At 35.6% G+C, this 18,171-nt stretch overlaps 1 protein-coding gene across 1 annotated transcript; it reads right to left on the bottom strand.

Moving 5' to 3' along the window:
- Nucleotides 1–306: 306 nt before the first annotated feature.
- LOC131031394 (transcription factor MAMYB) lies at nucleotides 307–1,986 on the bottom strand. Its single transcript, XM_057962510.2, has one exon. It carries the CDS (start codon nucleotides 1,769–1,771, stop codon nucleotides 800–802), a length of 972 nt encoding a protein of 323 aa, XP_057818493.2. The 5' UTR covers nucleotides 1,772–1,986; the 3' UTR covers nucleotides 307–799.
- Between the last annotated feature and the right edge of the window lie 16,185 nt (nucleotides 1,987–18,171).

Below are 18,171 nucleotides of genomic sequence, written 5' to 3'. Positions count from 1 at the left end.
AAATAATTAGAACAATTACTTTTCGAAAAAAAATTGATGATTGGTACAAGTCAAAAAAATGAGAGAGAGTTCCAAATTCAAGCTATTTGTAATTGGAAAATGAAGAAATGGGCAAGAATAAAAGTTCGAATATAGTGTAATTTATCAGGAATTTAGATACTTCATCAATTTTATTTATTCAGTTATCATGGAAAGGGTTCACATTCTAGGTGATTTGTGCAGATTTCATTTACCATGGCACATTACACTTACAGGCATTCAATCATTTTGAAAAAGGTTTACAAATGTGGCATACAACTCTTAATGTAATGTACAGTAACCACTTCCTCACATTGACAGGTTATGTTTCATTATTCATGTGAAGCAAAATCCAAATACAGCTTACAAAGCGAATGATGATAATCTCTGCAAAGCCAAATATGGCTTCAATTTTAAATTCAGGATTCCTGCTAGGTAAGATCTACTAAAATGGAAACATTTGCAAAAAAACCGTTAGAAGCAGATAAAGGGCTTTTACTCTTGCAAATTATATTGAATTTCAAGAAAAACAAGAAGCCCCCTTTCTGCTAATGATTCCTCATTATTTAATGTTAAAATGACATGAACTCAAGTGATAAAGCATGCATAGCCAACCTCCAGGATACATGAGGAATATTTGCTATCTAAGTTACTCTGACGGAAGAGATACCCGTTGATCATGGCACCCGATCCAAATGTTACTCCGCAAAGAGAATATACTCCAAATTTAAAAAAGGAAAAAACCATAGAATTCGATTGTTCCATCATCTTTTCCTTTTCTTCATGTTTCTGATGCCTTTGAACTGCGAAAATTTTGTTTTAACTCAGAAAATCTTTTCATGCATTGAGTTTTAGATTTACCAGGAACAGCAGCAGCAATCTTGTCCCAACGCATATTCGTATCCTTTGGAAAAGCCTTGAGAGCATTCAACAATGCTTTATCCTCTACATCGCTCCATCCCATTTTCTCCTCCAAAATTGGTGCTTTATCAGGCTCCGATAGAACAGGCCTGTCCAAAACTTTCCTGTGCTCAAGAAATTTAGAGTAAGAATCATCATCCACAGGCTTCTTTTCACCTAGAGATTTAGCCTTCTTAATAATACACTCCACAGTTATACTACCACCAAATGCCTCAGCAATGGCTTCCCATCGCCCGGGCTTACCGGGAGGATTTTTAGCCAGCTGCTTTTTCAATAATTCAACCTCCTCGGCAGACCATTCTTCATTACTCAAAACCCTAGAAACCCTAGAATCCTCAGAAGCCTTGGAAACCCTTGAATCCTCGGAAACCACAGCAACCCTAGAACCTCCAGACGAACTGGAATTTTTTTCTAGAGTTCGACTCCTCGTGTGCTCTTCTGAACCATTCGAAATGGGTTTTACGGCATTGTGGTATTCGGATCTCCTAGCTTTTGACCTAAGATTTTTTCTTTCAAAATCTTCTTTTGGGGGTTCAATCTCCGACTCCTGTTGATCTTCAATAGGGTCACCGACGCCGACCGTGCAATCGCCGCCGGTGACAGAAATCGGGGCCAAGGAACCCAATACCATTGAAATGCCAATCCATGTTAGTAAGATCTGCCAAATGCCTGGCAGTAGACAGCCATAGCTGAAGATGAGGATTCCTATTGTTATGCAAAATACAGCTTGTTTTTTATCAATCTCGTCGGGTTTCTTGAGATTTTGAGAAATGGGTGTGCGGGATTTTTGTACCTGGAAACGTGGTCTTGGATCCTCGTCGTAGTAATCCATTGCAGTTTATGACTGAGAATTAAGTTGCCACAAACAGGCCATTAACCTTCCGTTCAACAGATGCGATCTTTCGATTCCGAGTACCTGCTTGCTCCGCACGTAATATTATTATTGTTATAAGTACAACTGCTTGTAATATTCGGATTGATCAGATGATTACACGTTTTTTTCTTTTCATTTTTCTTCTTCCCTGATTACACGTTTGCTAGTATTTGTTTTTGAATTAGCAGAGAAATATATCTGTAGGATATATCGTAGAGAGAAATCATTTTCCAGATGTTTATTTATTTTATTATTTTCTTTAAATTGTTTTTTAATTTAACTAAAAAATATATAGAGGAATATGTTTCAAATAGGGTTGAAGTTGTCATTAAGATTTATTTAGGGTAGAATTATTGTTATGGTGTAATTAGACTTACGATTCAATTATGATTGATGGTTTAGAGAGTGGGAAATTGGTGTTATGATTCATTATGAACTAATTAGGGTTATTATGTCTAGAGGCATCTACAACCACAACATAGATCCATGTCAATAAGAATTGTGCACGAAGAATTTGACGTCCTTGTTAGTGTAGACACATGATTTTCACAGTCCATAATGTTGTTGTGCATGGCTTCTAGTAATAGTTGTGTGACCTTATTTCCTCGACGTTTCGAATCAAACTACAATATCCATCATCAGGAAGAAGAGAGCAAGACAAGAGAACATAATAGTTCATCTTTAGTGGTTGAGATGGTGTTGGTGTTCTACAACTTTCCTACAATGACAATGAGAATGAAGCATTTTTGTGAACCATTTTTCTTGAAACCTCTTTGGTGAACCATTTTGTAGAAGGCAAAAGAGATTCAAATAATATAGCAATTCCGATTTCACTTTTGTTGATTTGGTGATGTTGTTATGTATGGGACTTCCATTTGGAAATAAATGTGAGGATCACGAGAAATCGGAGTCTTAAACAATTTGACAAGATGGGTTGATAGGGTTTTATCTATAGAGCAAGGAAAAAGATTAACAATTGCATCAGATTTTGTTGTAAATTCTTCGATCATATTCATGGATGAGTCCACCTTAGGTTTAGTGCAGAATATAGTGGATACAAGACGTATTGTATAGATTGCATTATTCTTCAACAAAGTATTAAATTTTTTGAAGCATTTGATGGTGTAATTGCAGGGGATGTAATGTTTGGGGAGGATAGATTCATTTATATTTGTATTCTAATTTGGGTGAAATTTGCATTCATTGCAGTTGTTGTTAATGAAGTGGGGAGGTGAAATCGTTTATGTTGGTGCTTTAGACCTTCAATCAAAAAATGTTGTAGAGTATTTTGAGGTAGAAACAAACTCCAAATACCAAGAAAGTGTGGTTTTGCTTAAGCATTCTTTATGACCAGAATCTACGTTTTTTCTACAATTATGATTGGAATGAAGCATGCTATTTAATTTAAGATTCCATTTAGGCTGAAAATAAATTGAGAACTGTAGATTTCAATTATGAAAGTTTAATTTTGTCATTTGCTTTCCCCATGTTACAATTTTAAAAAATAAAATAGGGTTTATGATTAACAAGTTGATGTTTATAGATTTTGTATTTAGAGTTTTGATGGATTAATCTAAATAAAATCCCAATTTGCAAAACTAAAGCCGCACTAATTTTGATGAAAAGTAGTGTTCAAGGCCCAATGTTTGAGATGCTCAAATGTAGAATGTGTTGCTTGTATTGCAATCTTTATCATTTATTCTTGTACCTAGAAAAAATAGTTTTCCAAAAGATGTAAGAATTTGTGTATACTTCATTGAAGAGCACAAAATCCCTAAAGCGCACCTTTGAATAAAATAAGTTTTGCCACTTAATTGAATGAAAACCAACTTGGTCCTTGATTTCCTCAAATGTAATAAAGAAGGGAAAAAGAATGCACTCGAGCTACCATTTCATTAAGGACGACCTATTTTGAGGATGGAATTTATTATTGTGCATAGAGATCCTTAGATTATAATCTAATAAAAGAAAGATTAGGTTTAGTAATTGCAAGTTTAAGGGTTTAAGGTGTATATGGTGAAAATGGAAACAACAATATTGAAAGACTAAATGAATTCAACCACAAAACCCTAGCCTAACAACAACAAAGATCCACCATAACATATGAAGATTACCTAAGACAATGCAAATCAAATGAAATCACAAAGATTATACCATCACATGTCCAATAGGGTTTGGATCTTCATTCTTCCTATCTCCATTGATCTTGCTTGATATATTTTCTCTCAGATTTTATATGTGCACAAGAGCTCAACAAAGAACGGAAATGTGGTTGCAAGTAGGCTTGATTGCATATGCAAGTTTGAAAGTGTAGTCGGGGCTGAATGCATAGTGAGGGTTTGATAATGAAGGAAGCATCTCCTTATATAGAAGACACTATAAGAAATGGAGGGATAAGATTGAGAGGTGTAAAAGATAAATGGTCGGCTATGATTAGAGGGTAGGTAAAGAAAATAATAAAATAATGAGAGGGTAGGTAGTGTATGAATTAAGAGTTGAATAACATGTGTCATAGGTAGAAAAGGTTAATGAATTAATTAAATAAATAAAGATTTATTTAATTAATAGAAGAAGTGAGATAATTAAATAAATAAAATATTTATTTAATTTAGGAAAAAGGTAATTTAAATAAATAAAGGTATTTATTTAAATGAGAAATAAGGCTAGAAGAGGATAAATGAACTAATTAAATAAATAAAGATTTATTTAATTAATAGAAGAATTAGCCTAAAGTAATTAAATAAATAAAGATATTTATTTAATTAGACATGACAATTTTAGGTGTCTACATTTTGCCCCTCTTTGAGACAATTCAGCTTGTCGCGTTGTTTCAAAGAAGATAATATGAACTAATACAAAGTTGCCCCAATATGGGAATGATATGCCCCCTCGAGAGATTGGATAAAAATGTTTGGAAAGATCGCAGACAATCTCTCGATAAGAAAGAAAGGCTAGAAAGGACTGACCGGATAGGATAGAGTGACAGAGTCACGGGATAAAGAAGACTGACTCGGGGACGAGGGTTGGGGCTAGGGTAGTCTATAAAATAGACCATGAGGGGAATACATCCTCATTGTCATCCACACATCCAAGAGATCAGAGTGCAAAGCGAAAATAGAGCAACAGCAGTCAGCAGTGATGGCATTGGTTCACAGATTTGATCGTGTTCGTCGATTTCAGAAGCCAGCAGATGCAGGAGAGCCGGTAAGTACCACAAAACCTCCTTGTACTTTGTCGCAATAATTGTTGTCATTAATGCATGTTAGGTAGTGCCATAAATGCACTTTAGGTAATGTCAAACAATGTCAAAAAATGTCGAGGCGCATTTGTGTTGGTGTTAGGCGCGTCTATGAATGAAAAGGCGTTTATGTTGGCTAGGCGTGTTTGTGTCATGAATGTGCATTTATGTCTTCTAGGGCAAATCAGTAGTTTTGTGACGAACATACGTTGTTGATTGGATAAGCTGCTGAGAGGATACACTCAAGCAGGTCCTCTAGGGAAGACTAGGATAGATCAAGGCACTTTGTGATGAACAGGGAGTACTAAAAAAAAGAGCAGCACTTTGTGATGAACAGTGAGTGCAAATGTAAGCAGCACTTTGTGATGAACAAGGAGGGCAAAAACACGTAGTACTTTGTGATGAACAGGGAGTACCACTAGGATAAACAACAACATTTTGTGATGAGCAGTGAATGTCACTAGGATAGAGTGCCATATGATAGATATAAGCACTAGGATAAAGAGCAACATTTTGTGATGAACAGGGAATGCCACCTTGACTGACATGATTGATTTGCTTGACTGCAGGAGTATCTACTTATGCTGGAGTCACGGGAGAGATTCCCATCGACTCAGAGGTTACGACCAGAGCTGATATTTGAGGACAGAGCCGTAATTGAGGTTATGGGCCTGCTACATATTTTGTATGTGCTTGAGTTTCGAGCGAACATGGGGTTGCTGACTGCACTTGCTAAGACATGCACATTCCATTTATCGATGGGTGAGATGACAGTCACCTTAGAGGATGTATACAGGATATTGAGGATATCGATCGATGGGGAGTTGATTCCCTACGATCGAGACAGAGATAGGGATGCCCTGAGATGAGTATTTCGAGATCCAGGACTAGAGATGAGGGCTGAACATGTGGCATGGGACACGATGACAGCGACAGGACCGGCACTACTAGCAATGCTAGGAGGAGTGATCAATGTGTTCCTGTGTCCAGACAGGGCGACACGAGGGTTGACTGTGTAGCCATATGTATTTTGACATCATTGTATCATGACACTTATGATTATATGTATATGAGATTCATCCTTACACAACTATATGCATGTGTACCTATGTGATGAGATGTTTCATTATGTATGTTTCTATGTGATGGTTATGATATGGATGCAAATATGTACATGATGAAATGCAATATTTTTGTTCTTTTATGTTTTATATGTTATGCCAATGCAAATGTGAATGTGTGAAATGCAGATGAATATGATAATGCAAATAACTATTTACATGATAAAAATGTAAAATGTGCTAGCATGTGTTGTGTGCAGGATGTGATGTAATTGTGATGTCTATATGTATGTATGAAATGCTTATATGTGGTAATGCAGGTGCAACTACATGAAATTCAAATGTTTTTTGGCGTGTCATTATACTCAGTCGTGTGATAGCAGGCTACACGGACTCAAGAAGGACAATGGAAGTCAATCAAGAAAGGGGGATGGAAGATAGAAGATATGAAAGTGAAAGAGCTTCTTGTGCGTTATCATCATTGAGCTTAATTATGGCAAAATAGGTTATGACAATCAAGGCATATGTTTGACCCAGAAAGTCATTGTACCCGCTTGCATGGAGATAAGACAGTTGCAAACAAAGAATGCCCCAGTTCATACTAGACTCATAGTGTCCTCATATCCTTGGACAAGTCATAACATTACTAAGAGACAATCCGTAGACAACAAAGAAAATAGGTGACAATACCCCATCCTTGCTTTTCTAGTCAAAGACATCCTGGAGATAGAATCTCTAGTCAAAGACATCCTGGAAAAGCTAAAAGACATGTCACCAAAAAGATAAAATCAAAAGAAAATAAAGACTCGACACCAACATCCATTGTAGTCCTCAAGTTTAGTGTCTCTTATCACTTGTAAAAGTCTTATTTGATTGTGGTCACAATGTTTACTTTCACAAAAAGGATAGATAGCATTGAACCATATGTTGTCTGAGTCAGTTGAAAGATTTGATTTGTTGAAGCCCATTGTTTTTGTTGTGTCTCATCTGAAACTGACTGAATCCATGAAACCGATAGTTTATTGTGAAGAAGACTGAACTTTATTGCAGATTGGCGATGCAAGTGTTGCTTTATTGCAGATTGTGCGCGGATAGACTGAAGAAAATTGGAAGAAACTGTACTCCTCAGAACGTGCAATGCTCTCGGTTCCACACCCATCACTAGACGTAGGATTTGCCTTAGCCACATATAGGAGCTGATTTATTATGGATGGAAAAAGGGGCGAAAATGAATGTTTATTATGAATGGCTAACCAATCTTGGGTAGATCAATAACAAGCCATGATGGGAATGGGTAAGTTTATTGTGGATGAATAGGTTGTGAGTGTGTGCAAAGTGAAGGATGAAATGGAATCCTGAAGGAGGGAGAAGCAATGTCTCTACACATGGCGCTGGTGACCCAGTTTTCACCATGGTACTTGCCCAGGGTGCCACCAAAGTGGTTTTCACCGTTGGACGAAATGTTTTTTTGTTTTTCAATTTTTTCAATTTTTTTTTGTGTCACAAGGCCCCTGTTCACCAGGTTTTCACCAAGTAACGATTTTTTTATTTTATGATTTTTTTTGTATTTTGAATTTTTTTATTTTTTTGTATCTTTGAATTTTTTGATTTTTTTTTTGTATCTTTGAATTTTTATTTTTATTTTTTTGTATTTTTGATAATTTTTTGATTTTTTTTTTTGTATTTTTTGAATTAGGATACTCTGAAGAGCTATGTGTAAAACCTGCGAAGGTGCATGCTATTGATGAGATCCTCCAAAGGTTCACCCTCTGTGGTTGAGAGTTGATATGCACCAGATCCATAGGCTATTGTAATGATGTAAGGACCAAGCCAATTTGGTTCGAACTTGCCCTTCTTCTCTCTATCTTGCTGATTTTTAGGATTTTCTCTGAGAACCAAATCGCCTACCTCAAGTGTGTGAGGCTTTATCTTATGATTATAGCTACATTGTTCCTTGGCTGAATGATATGTTGCTCGAGTGACTGTCTTCCTTGATAAAGGAACTGAGATAGAATTACTAGTGTGTGGACTACACAAGCCCATATGCGTGTCACCTAAAGAAGTTTGGGCATCCCTGATAACAAAGACCTTCAAGGAAGCTCCATTAAAGGTCCATGATGTATCACCAGAAGGGAAAGGATGTGCGAAACAAGTGGATGAGTGATGAAGGCTTATGATTGCGAAAAGAAGTGAAAGTAGGATAGCATGATGTAGACTTAGGATCAACAAGTATACTTTTTGACTTAAAATTGTATAACTTTTGCCCCCAGTTATTTTGGTATTAGGGGAGATCAACTCTTGCTCTTTTTGCTTCATAGGATTTTTATCCTTGACTTTGATTTTTGTGGAGTCCAGTAGCTTTTGATTTTGATTTGGACTAAAGGACTTTTCTTTATTATTGACTTTTAGATTTTCTTTTCAAATCTTGGATTTTGATCCCCAATAAGTGAGGGCTTTTGTGATTCTTGTTGAATAAAGTCTGGAAGTGGAGTAGAAATGGAATGAGTGGATGATATGGTAAAGCTATGTGAGTTGTCAAGAGGGCTGGCGATATGCTCAATAGATTCTTTGTTGGAACCACTCTTAGGACTATTGATACCAAGAGGTGCTTGCACCACTAGAGGAGATTTGCATTCAGACTTAGTAGCCACAACACTAGGTGGTTCATACCCAATTCCTTGGAATTGTAACTTGTTTGTAGGTTGCTCCTGTCGACAAAATGTGTTAGGAGATAGTGGGAGTTGATCAACATGAAAGATATATTCACCACATCCCATGTCTTTAATCTTGAACTTTTCGTTGATCTCTGCTTGTGTTGATGTAGAAGCTTTCAAGGATTCTGGATCCACATATGTTGAAGATGGAACAACTTCTCGATTGACTGGTATTGTTATTTTTGATCTATCTTGCAGGTTATTGTAATACATAAATGGATTTAGGTCAGCTTTGACGGTCACTTCAACTCTATTGTGTGGAAACTTGATGCATCGATGATATGTAGATGGAACTGCGCTCATTTCATGAATCCATGTGCGTCCCAAGAGTATGTTGTATGTGAGATCAAGGTCTAGGACTTGACAAACCACATCTTTTGTAACTGGCCCAACTCTGAGAGGTAAGGTGATTGTGCCTTTGGATGAACGCTCTTCATCATCATATGCTTTGATGGTAATTTTATTTGTAGAATTCACAGCTTTATTTGAATATCCCAATTGTCTAATAGTGCTCAAAGTATAAATGTTTAGCCCTGCTCCTCCATCTATCAGGACTCGTTTTATTCGATGTTTGTGTAGAAAGGCTTCAATGTGTAAAGGTGCATTATGTGGCTGACTTACGGAGGCATCATCGGCTTCTGTGAATGTAAGGGAGTGTGGAACGGAAAGGTATCCCACCATGATTAGTGGGGATAGAAGTGTCTCTCAAAGTTTTGTCAAGAATGGCTTTATGTGTAGGGGATATGCATAAGAGCTCAAGGATTGAGATAAGCGCAGGTGTCTTCCCTAACTGTTCTACAAGATCGTACTCAGGCTTGGTTGATGAGGAAGCAGTGTTTTTAGCTGGAGCACCTTGCAAAGTGAATTTACCTCGACGAGTTATGACATTACATTCAGAGGTAGGTTCGGAAGAAGATCCAACGCCTTTTAGGACAATCTTGGGTCTTTGGGTAGAATTCTCAGGTGTTTTGTCCTTGATGGTAATGGTAGAGACATAATTGTCCATTGAAATGTGATTGATAGTTGAATCATAGTTATAAGATGCTCTGGTATAGTTGGTTTGGTCATCTGTGGCTTTAGAGTTTCCCTTGTCATGCTTTGGGAATGGTTCCTTAAACATTTCATGTTCTTGGTTGGATGAGTGTCCTTCAATCTCAATGTCACCTCTATCAATGAGATCTTGTATGATGTTCTTCAGTCGATGATAATTTACCATCTTATGACCTTTGCTCTTATGAAATTCACAATACTCATCATCATTCCACCAATTTGGTTTGACCTTTGGTTCATATAGAGGAAAATCTGGAATTGTGATTACCTTATTTGCCACTAGCTTCTTGAAAACTGACTCAAGTGGTTCTCCCAATGGAGTGTACTTCCTTCGTGACTTTGAAGTTGTTTGAGTATTCACTTGATTGTTTGTAGAGCTTGATCCAGAAAAAATGATTTGTGGTCGTATTGTATTGGCATCAACAACACCATCATTGACTGTGTTCTTGTTTTTGTTCCAGAATCTTGGCTTATCTTTTCCTTTAAAGTCATCTTTGTTTTCCTTGAATATCTTAATGACTCTTTGTTTAATTAGGACCTTCTCTATTGCTAAGCCTTTTTCAATGACGTCCTTGAAGGTGGACAAACAAGCTTTTCTTAGGTCATAACCAATGTCTTTGTTAATATTCTGGGTGAACATCTCTACCATTTGTTTTTGTGGAATTTCACAAGAGCATCTACTGGCTAGATTCCTCCATCTTTGTAAAAATGATGAAAAAGATTCTCCATCCTTTTGCTTGGTATTGCACAAAGTAGTGACTGATATGTCTGTCTCTATGTTGTATGAGAAATGTTGGATAAATGCCTCTGCTAAGTCACCCCAAGACTTAATACCAAGTGGGAGTTGAGAGAACCATTACATAGCTTGATCACCTAAGCTTTGTGGGAATAATCTCATCAAATATGTCTCTTCTACTGCTACTTCAATGCAAGCTGTGAAAAACTATCTTATGTGTGCCTTAGGATCCCCTTTTCCTCTGTACTTATCAAACTTAGGTGTCACAAAGTGTGTAGGAAATAGAGGCATTGGAATGCTTTTTTCAAATGGATAAGGACATATGTCTCTCATTGTGTAAGTTGGCTTCGGTGTATTTATGTCCTCCATTTTCTTTTGTAAATCCTTGATTTGTTGTTCCAAATTGCTCTTAGGTGGAGATCGACTTCTTGGACCATACCCCATGCTTGAGGCACCAATTGGAGGAGGAGCATGTTGCATATATGGATGATATTGATCATACACATGCTCATATGGAGGAGGTCTATAATGATGCTGCGTATAAGGACCACTTGGTATAGAGTCATGATGAGGAATGGAATATCTGCTTTGTCCATGTATACCATACTCTATTGGCATGTTGTGAGTTTGTTCTAGTGTGTTACCCCCAAATTTGACGCGGGGTTTCCTTGTGTCCAAATTTTGAGCATGCCTTTGAATATCCAATTGCTTTGGTGGTTGATCCTTAGCATTGGTATATGATTGAGCATATTTCTCTGCATAAGACTTCCATATTAGTCTGCAAAGGTGAGTATCATATGCTTGACCATGTGTGTAAGGGACCTTTGGTTTTTGAAACAAAGATGATGGTGATTCAAGCACCATATGTGGTCCTCTATTGCCTCCACTATTAGGCCTCCTTTGATCCATGTTGGAGTGAGGTTGTTGCAAAGTTCAATTTTCCATTATTTGAGACATGTCAAAATCATGAGGGATCTTGGCTCCACTTTGTGCCATCACTTGTAGAAAGTATTGTCTATCTCTCCTCATTATTTCCTCAACCAATCGATTGAAATGGGGATTCATAATGGTGTCTTCCACTTCTGTTGAATGTATTGAAATGTTGTCCATATTGTCATTGTGTGTATCATTGTTGTTTGTAGTGTCCATGTGCTCAACATTTGGAACGTTTCTATAAGCATCCATGTCAGGTAATGTAGTATGATCAGAATTGAAAAAGATATCATTGTCATACTCATAGGAGCTCATGTTTGCGGACTCTTGAGCCTCTTTAGTTTCTCTCCTAGATTTTTGGTGAAAATGGAAACAACAACATTGAAAGGCTAAATGAATTCAACCACAAAACCCTAGCCTAACAACAACAAAGATCCACCATAACATATGAAGATTACCTAAGACAATGCAAATCAAATGAAATCACAAAGATTATACTATCACATGTCCAGTAGGGTTCGGGTCTTCATTCTCCCTATCTCCATTGATCTTGCTTGATATATTTGCTCTCAAAATTAATTTTTTATGAAAATTCTTAAAAAATTCATAGAAAATTAAAATATGCTCCAATAGATCTAAATTTTTGTTTGCGAGCTCTTGATACTGTCTTCAACCTGCAAAAAAAATTTGGTGCAAAATTTCCAAGTCGTTTGTGAGATATGATCAAATCTCTCCAAGATCTTGATTTTGTGTCCAAAACCCTAGCTGCACAATGTTATTCTCCAAATTGTTTTACAAAACAACAATATAGGGTTAGAAATATCTGCAAAAAACACAAATCTAACAAAAATCCATGTCCCATAGGGCGTGCCAAAATGTATATGGTGAAAATGGAAACAACAATATTGAAAGACTAAATGAATTCAACCACAAAACCCTAGCCTAACAACAACAAAGATCCACCATAACATATGAAGATTACCTAAGACAATGCAAATCAAATGAAATCACAAAGATTATACCATCACATGTCCAATAGGGTTTGGATCTTCATTCTTCCTATCTCCATTGATCTTGCTTGATATATTTGCTTTCAGATTTTATATGTGCACAAGAGCTCAACAAAGAACAGAAATGTGGTTGCAAGTAGGCTTGATTGCATATGCAAGTTCGAAAGTGTAGTAGGGGCTAAATGCATAGTGAGGGTTTGATAATGAAGTAAGCATTTCCTTATATAGAAGACACTATAAGAAATGGAGGGATAAGATTGAGAGGTGTAAAAGATAAATGGTCGGCTATGATTAGAGGGTAGGTAAAGAAAATAATAAAATAATGAGAGGGTAGGTAGTGTATGAATTAAGAGATGAATGACATGTGTCATAGGTAGAAAAGGTTAATGAATTAATTAAATAAATAAAGATTTATTTAATTAATAGAAGAAGTGGGATAATTAAATAAATAAAATATTTATTTAATTTAGGAAAAGGGTAATTTAAATAAATAAAGGTATTTATTTAAATGAGAAATAAGGCTAGAAGAGGATAAATGAATTAATTAAATAAATAAGGATTTATTTAATTAATAGAAGAATTAGGCTAAAGTAATTAAATAAATAAAGATATTTATTTAATTAGACATGACAATTTTAGGTGTCTACATAAGGCATTATGGCTTTGATAGATAAGATATAGAATACCAATCCTTGGTATGCAAGCCACGTTAATTCTTATAGAAAGTATGATTCAATTCATAATAGGAAATATAGGTATTTAAGATGTCATGTATTGAGATGTGATGCTAATAGTTGTGTAGATTGTATTTCATGTCTTCTTGAGGATTCTTGCTAGAGAAGGTGTAAGAATTTGGACTTTATTGATTGCAAAATTGGGTATTCTTAAACTTCTATACCGGTGAATAGTAAGAATTGGCTATTGATGGTTATAGAAGTAGCTAGACATTAGAATAGCATCATGATGAATCTAGCTTTACCATGAATTGGATTTCCATGATTATAGAATTATGCGTCAATACAAAGTGCAAGATCATAGTTATATATTTTGAAATTCGATATCACTCGGCAAATTTTACATAGATTTTTTTAAATCATAGGTATGCTAGTGGTAGAAGTAGGTTTAGGGTTTAGTTTAGGTTGTGGCTAGACTGTAGTTAATTGTTCAAAACTTGCACATATAAAATACAAATTACCATAAGTTCCTCAATTTTAATAATTGGATAAAGAAAGATACTTGGACTAAAGAATATGACCACTTGATCTCAAGGAAATTGAAAAATCGCAAGAATGACAAAGCAATATTTCTACTTTAAATTGTGGACACATTATTGTCTCAATATTAAAAATTATAATTGTTAAATGTCAAGTTTCATTATGTAAAATTGAATAGCAAATTAAGTGCATCCTTATTCCCTTAATAAGGAATGTTATAGAAAGGGTAATACACCTACCCAATATTTAACATTTAAATTGATTACATTACTAATAACTAATAACCAAAATTATATTTCAAATAGGTATGGAGACTATTATAGAATATAGCTTTGGAATTACAAATGTATTAGCTTCAAACTCTCCAAGAACTCTTCAAAGTTTTTTTTTATGTGAATCCTTTCATATTTTCAAATCATAACCGTTAATCACATTCGCTTAAAATTTTCAAATCATTTTTAACTAATCATTGTGTTTAACCTACATTTGTAGCATTTTATGAAACTACATTTCTTTGAGACATTGATAAAATAGTCCACATTTTGTGCTCATGGCTACCAAGATGGTGGGAGATGGAAGCCTGTGTGCATGTGCTTTTTAAGTTCATGCTTCTAATTCAAATTGGCATTATGACTCTTCATTTCTACTAACTAATTAAATCAATTAGCAATGCAATTTAAAATGTATTAGCTCTCTTTTGGATGGATCCTATTTCAAGGATAGTTTTGGCATCTTGAATGGTGTTGGTCGCTTTTGCAAACAAAACATTCTCAAAACAATTTTAATGCTTAGTTATATCAAATATTTATTAGTTAATTCTTGTTATATTGGTAATTTTAGTATTCATTATTCTTGTTATACGTAACGTCTTATTGGCCGCTCCCTTAACGCAAGGATGTAGTGATGTGCTGAGGAAATCCCATGAAGATCACTTGACTATTTATGCTTTCAATTATATAATTGAAAGTAGCCAATAGATGAGAGAGTGGAAATGTTTCATTTTTATGTCTTTTATAGAGAGATTTGAAACATGTGTAAAATAACACATCTAAATATCAAGACACCTATTTAATTGAATACTGTTATCCCCAATTCCAAATTAGTTCAGAATTATAGATAACCCCCCTCAAAATTCACCCATTTTATGCCTGAGACCTCTAACATGATTTTCAAGGCACATTTTAGTCCCTTTGATCTTCTCCTCAATAATCGTCTTTGTCATCTTTGATTTCTCTTTCAGGTTTTATGTTTTATATTTTTAAGTTATTCTTTTTCTTTATATGTCATTTCAGATTTTAGCCTCAAAATGACATTCTCTTTGCAAGATAATATGTACTTCGGGATTATAAACTTGAAATGCATATGTATTTCAGGTTTATAAACCCCAAATACAATTCATATTCAAAAAGGTATGTTAGTACATTTAATGCACTCGATTTAGGTATTTAAAAGTCATTTTAGGTTTTTTTGTTATTCATTCTTGACTCCCTAAGACAAGTTTTTCTCCTCTCCTGCACTCTTCTTCTTGTCAATTTTGCTTTGCATTTTAAGATTTCCTATCATTTTTTGCAGGTATTTCTTCTTTCATTCTTGGTCTCTTTCAAGTGTTTTTGTTTTGTTGCATAAATTTGATTTGGGTTTGTAAACCTGAAACACATTTTTATTTTTACTTTTATAATCCACATGTTGGACGAGATTTTCATCTTGTCCAACACGTATTTTGTGTTGGTTGAGATGAAAATTCTACCCAACCCAAATTATTGTTATTGAACAAGAGTTGGAGGTTGGTTGGGTTTTTTACCTCGACCAACAACAAAAGCATTGCCCAAAATATAACATACTCATATATGTTGCTTGGGGTTTGGAATCCAATCAACATGTATGACATGTTGATTAGGTTTCTAACCCTGACCAACATATACCTAATGCAATATTCACATGTCAATCAGGGTTGTAACTCGAATTGTCATTTTTTTACTTTCTTACACCGATTCACTTGTCAATTAACCTGTAAACCCAATTGACATCAAGTTGATACACTCAACTTGTCAATTGGGTTTATAACCCCGATTGACATATGCATGAGTTTTTCCCTTGCTAATCAAGTTTATAAACGCAATTAGAAAGTCAAGTTTGTTTGCATGCTTCACATGCAAATTGGTTTTATGACCCCGGTCTACAACCAGATTCACACACATGCAAATCAGGGTTATAAACCCAATTTGCATAAGAGATTTTCAAACAAAGGGCAGTTTTCTCCACCAAAATTTCCCTATCATGATTGAATGTGTCTCCAGTTGTTTTCTTAACTCTAGATACCTATCTATACATTTGCAGCTTCTTTTTCCAAATGGCAGAATCCTGACCAAACAAGAAAATGAAGTACAAGTACCAAGACAAATATCTAGATTCATTATTGACCACCAATGTCCACCATGTCGAAGATATAGATATTGGGCACATAGACATGTGTAAATTTTTAGACAAAATCAAGGGGTCATCCTTGTCTCCCAAAATGAAATAGGTGGTTGTCAATGGAATACATCTAACAACTTCCATTCATGTGGATGCACGTGAACCTGAGTTTGTCCTCATTGTGGCAACACATTTTGATGCAGAGAATAGATGTATCAAAGACGCAGATCGTAATTTAGTGATCAAATTAGATGAATATTTCTTTGATAAAATCTTCAAGTGTCTGGATCTTGAGACTTATGTAGAATTTACCTTTGAATATGCACAAAAGTATTATGACACAAATGAGGAGAAATGTAAGAGGGTCGTTAATACTCTTTAGCTTAAAGAGTTAAGGCCTTCCCGCTCTAGGTGTCCCAAGACAATGTGGCACTCTGACTTCAAGAAGGAGGTCAATGACTTGATCACTCTCCTCAACAGGATAAATGGACTCCTAGAATCAAATGCCTTTCATGGGTGGATGTACTATTGCATTCATCTCATCAAAAAAAGAAAACTCAAGGTATTTTGAAGAAAGCATATCAGTGATGTTATATGTTATAAATTGTCCAAAGTGCCTACTACCTTCAAGTTTTACATGAATTCTTACTTGGTGTATGTAGCTACATCGATGAGGCATTTCCTAGGACTTTCAACTACAGGGGAAAAGAGGCAAGTCTTAGTGCATAGATACTACCCTCAGTTAACCTTGAAAAATAGTGTCTCTCATTTTAGAAGGCTTAATGATGCATTATTTGTTACTTTAATGTGCTTGTTTGACAAGCAATTATCAAAGAAAATATTTCCAAAGGAAGCATGGGATGCGGTCTACAAGTATGGATGTATGTATCTTCAGTTCCCTACATTCGCATATATCAAAGTGGTTTGTTTTGATGGTTATCCTTACATGATTCTAGAATATTATTGACTTGGTGGTCAACACATCCTTTGAGGTTCGCGACATGGATTAACCACCTCCCATGGATCTGGGTAAGTCTGGTGTTTGTGACGTTCATTTCTAGCTCGAGATTTTGGCACAACGACAAACATACCAATAATTGGTATCAAAGCCCTAGGTTCCCTTACTGTAAAGCTTCCTCTATCTTGGGTAGATCATGTCTTGTGAACACCAATGGCTAGAAATGAGTCATCCTCCAAAGTACCTATGCCTTATGGAGTAGAAGAATGGAGACATGTTTGTCTTCCCTTAGGTTTGATGTCTAGATGTCAGTGAAGAATGGATATATACTTTCATCCACTCTCCTACCGATCCTGATGCTAAATGGGAATATGAGAACAATGCAAAAGCAAAAATGCTATCTTAAGTGGTATGTCTGATATAGAGTTTGTCAAAGTCATGCACTGCACTTCAGCAAAAGCAACATGGGGTAAGATGCAAAGCATAAATGAAGGAGATACTAAAGTAAAGGAGGCCAAACTGCAAAATCTCATAGTTCTTTTTGAAGGACTAAAAATGAAGGAAGAAGAGAAAATAAATGAATACATTTAAAGAGTAGATGAAATTATAAATACTATAAGAGGACTTGGAGAAGAAGTCAAAGATGAAGTTATTGTCAAAAAGGTACTCAGATCTCTCAATCCAAAATATGACACCAAAGTCTCTGCCATTGAAGAAGCTAAAGATCTGGCAACCTTCTCTATGGATGAACTATTTGGCTCTCTGTTGGCCTATGAGATGAGGATAGTAAGTGTTGAATCTTCGAAGAGAGAGGTTTCCTTCAATACCACACAAAAAGGAAAAGAACAAGATACAAATGAGGATGAAAATGACTCTGATGTTGTTGTAGCAAACTTTGTAAGGAAGCTTAAGAGAGGCTCAAGAAAGTACAAAGGTAAGTTGCATTTCAAATGTTTCAACTGTGGCAAGATTGGACACTTTGCATCTAAGTGCCCTTATGGAGAAAAGGATGAAGATGAAAAGAAAAAC

This window comes from Cryptomeria japonica, chromosome 9 (genome assembly GCF_030272615.1).
Source record: "Cryptomeria japonica chromosome 9, Sugi_1.0, whole genome shotgun sequence".
Lineage (NCBI taxonomy): Eukaryota > Viridiplantae > Streptophyta > Pinopsida > Cupressales > Cupressaceae > Cryptomeria > Cryptomeria japonica.
This window is presented reverse-complemented; position numbering and strand designations above follow the sequence as displayed.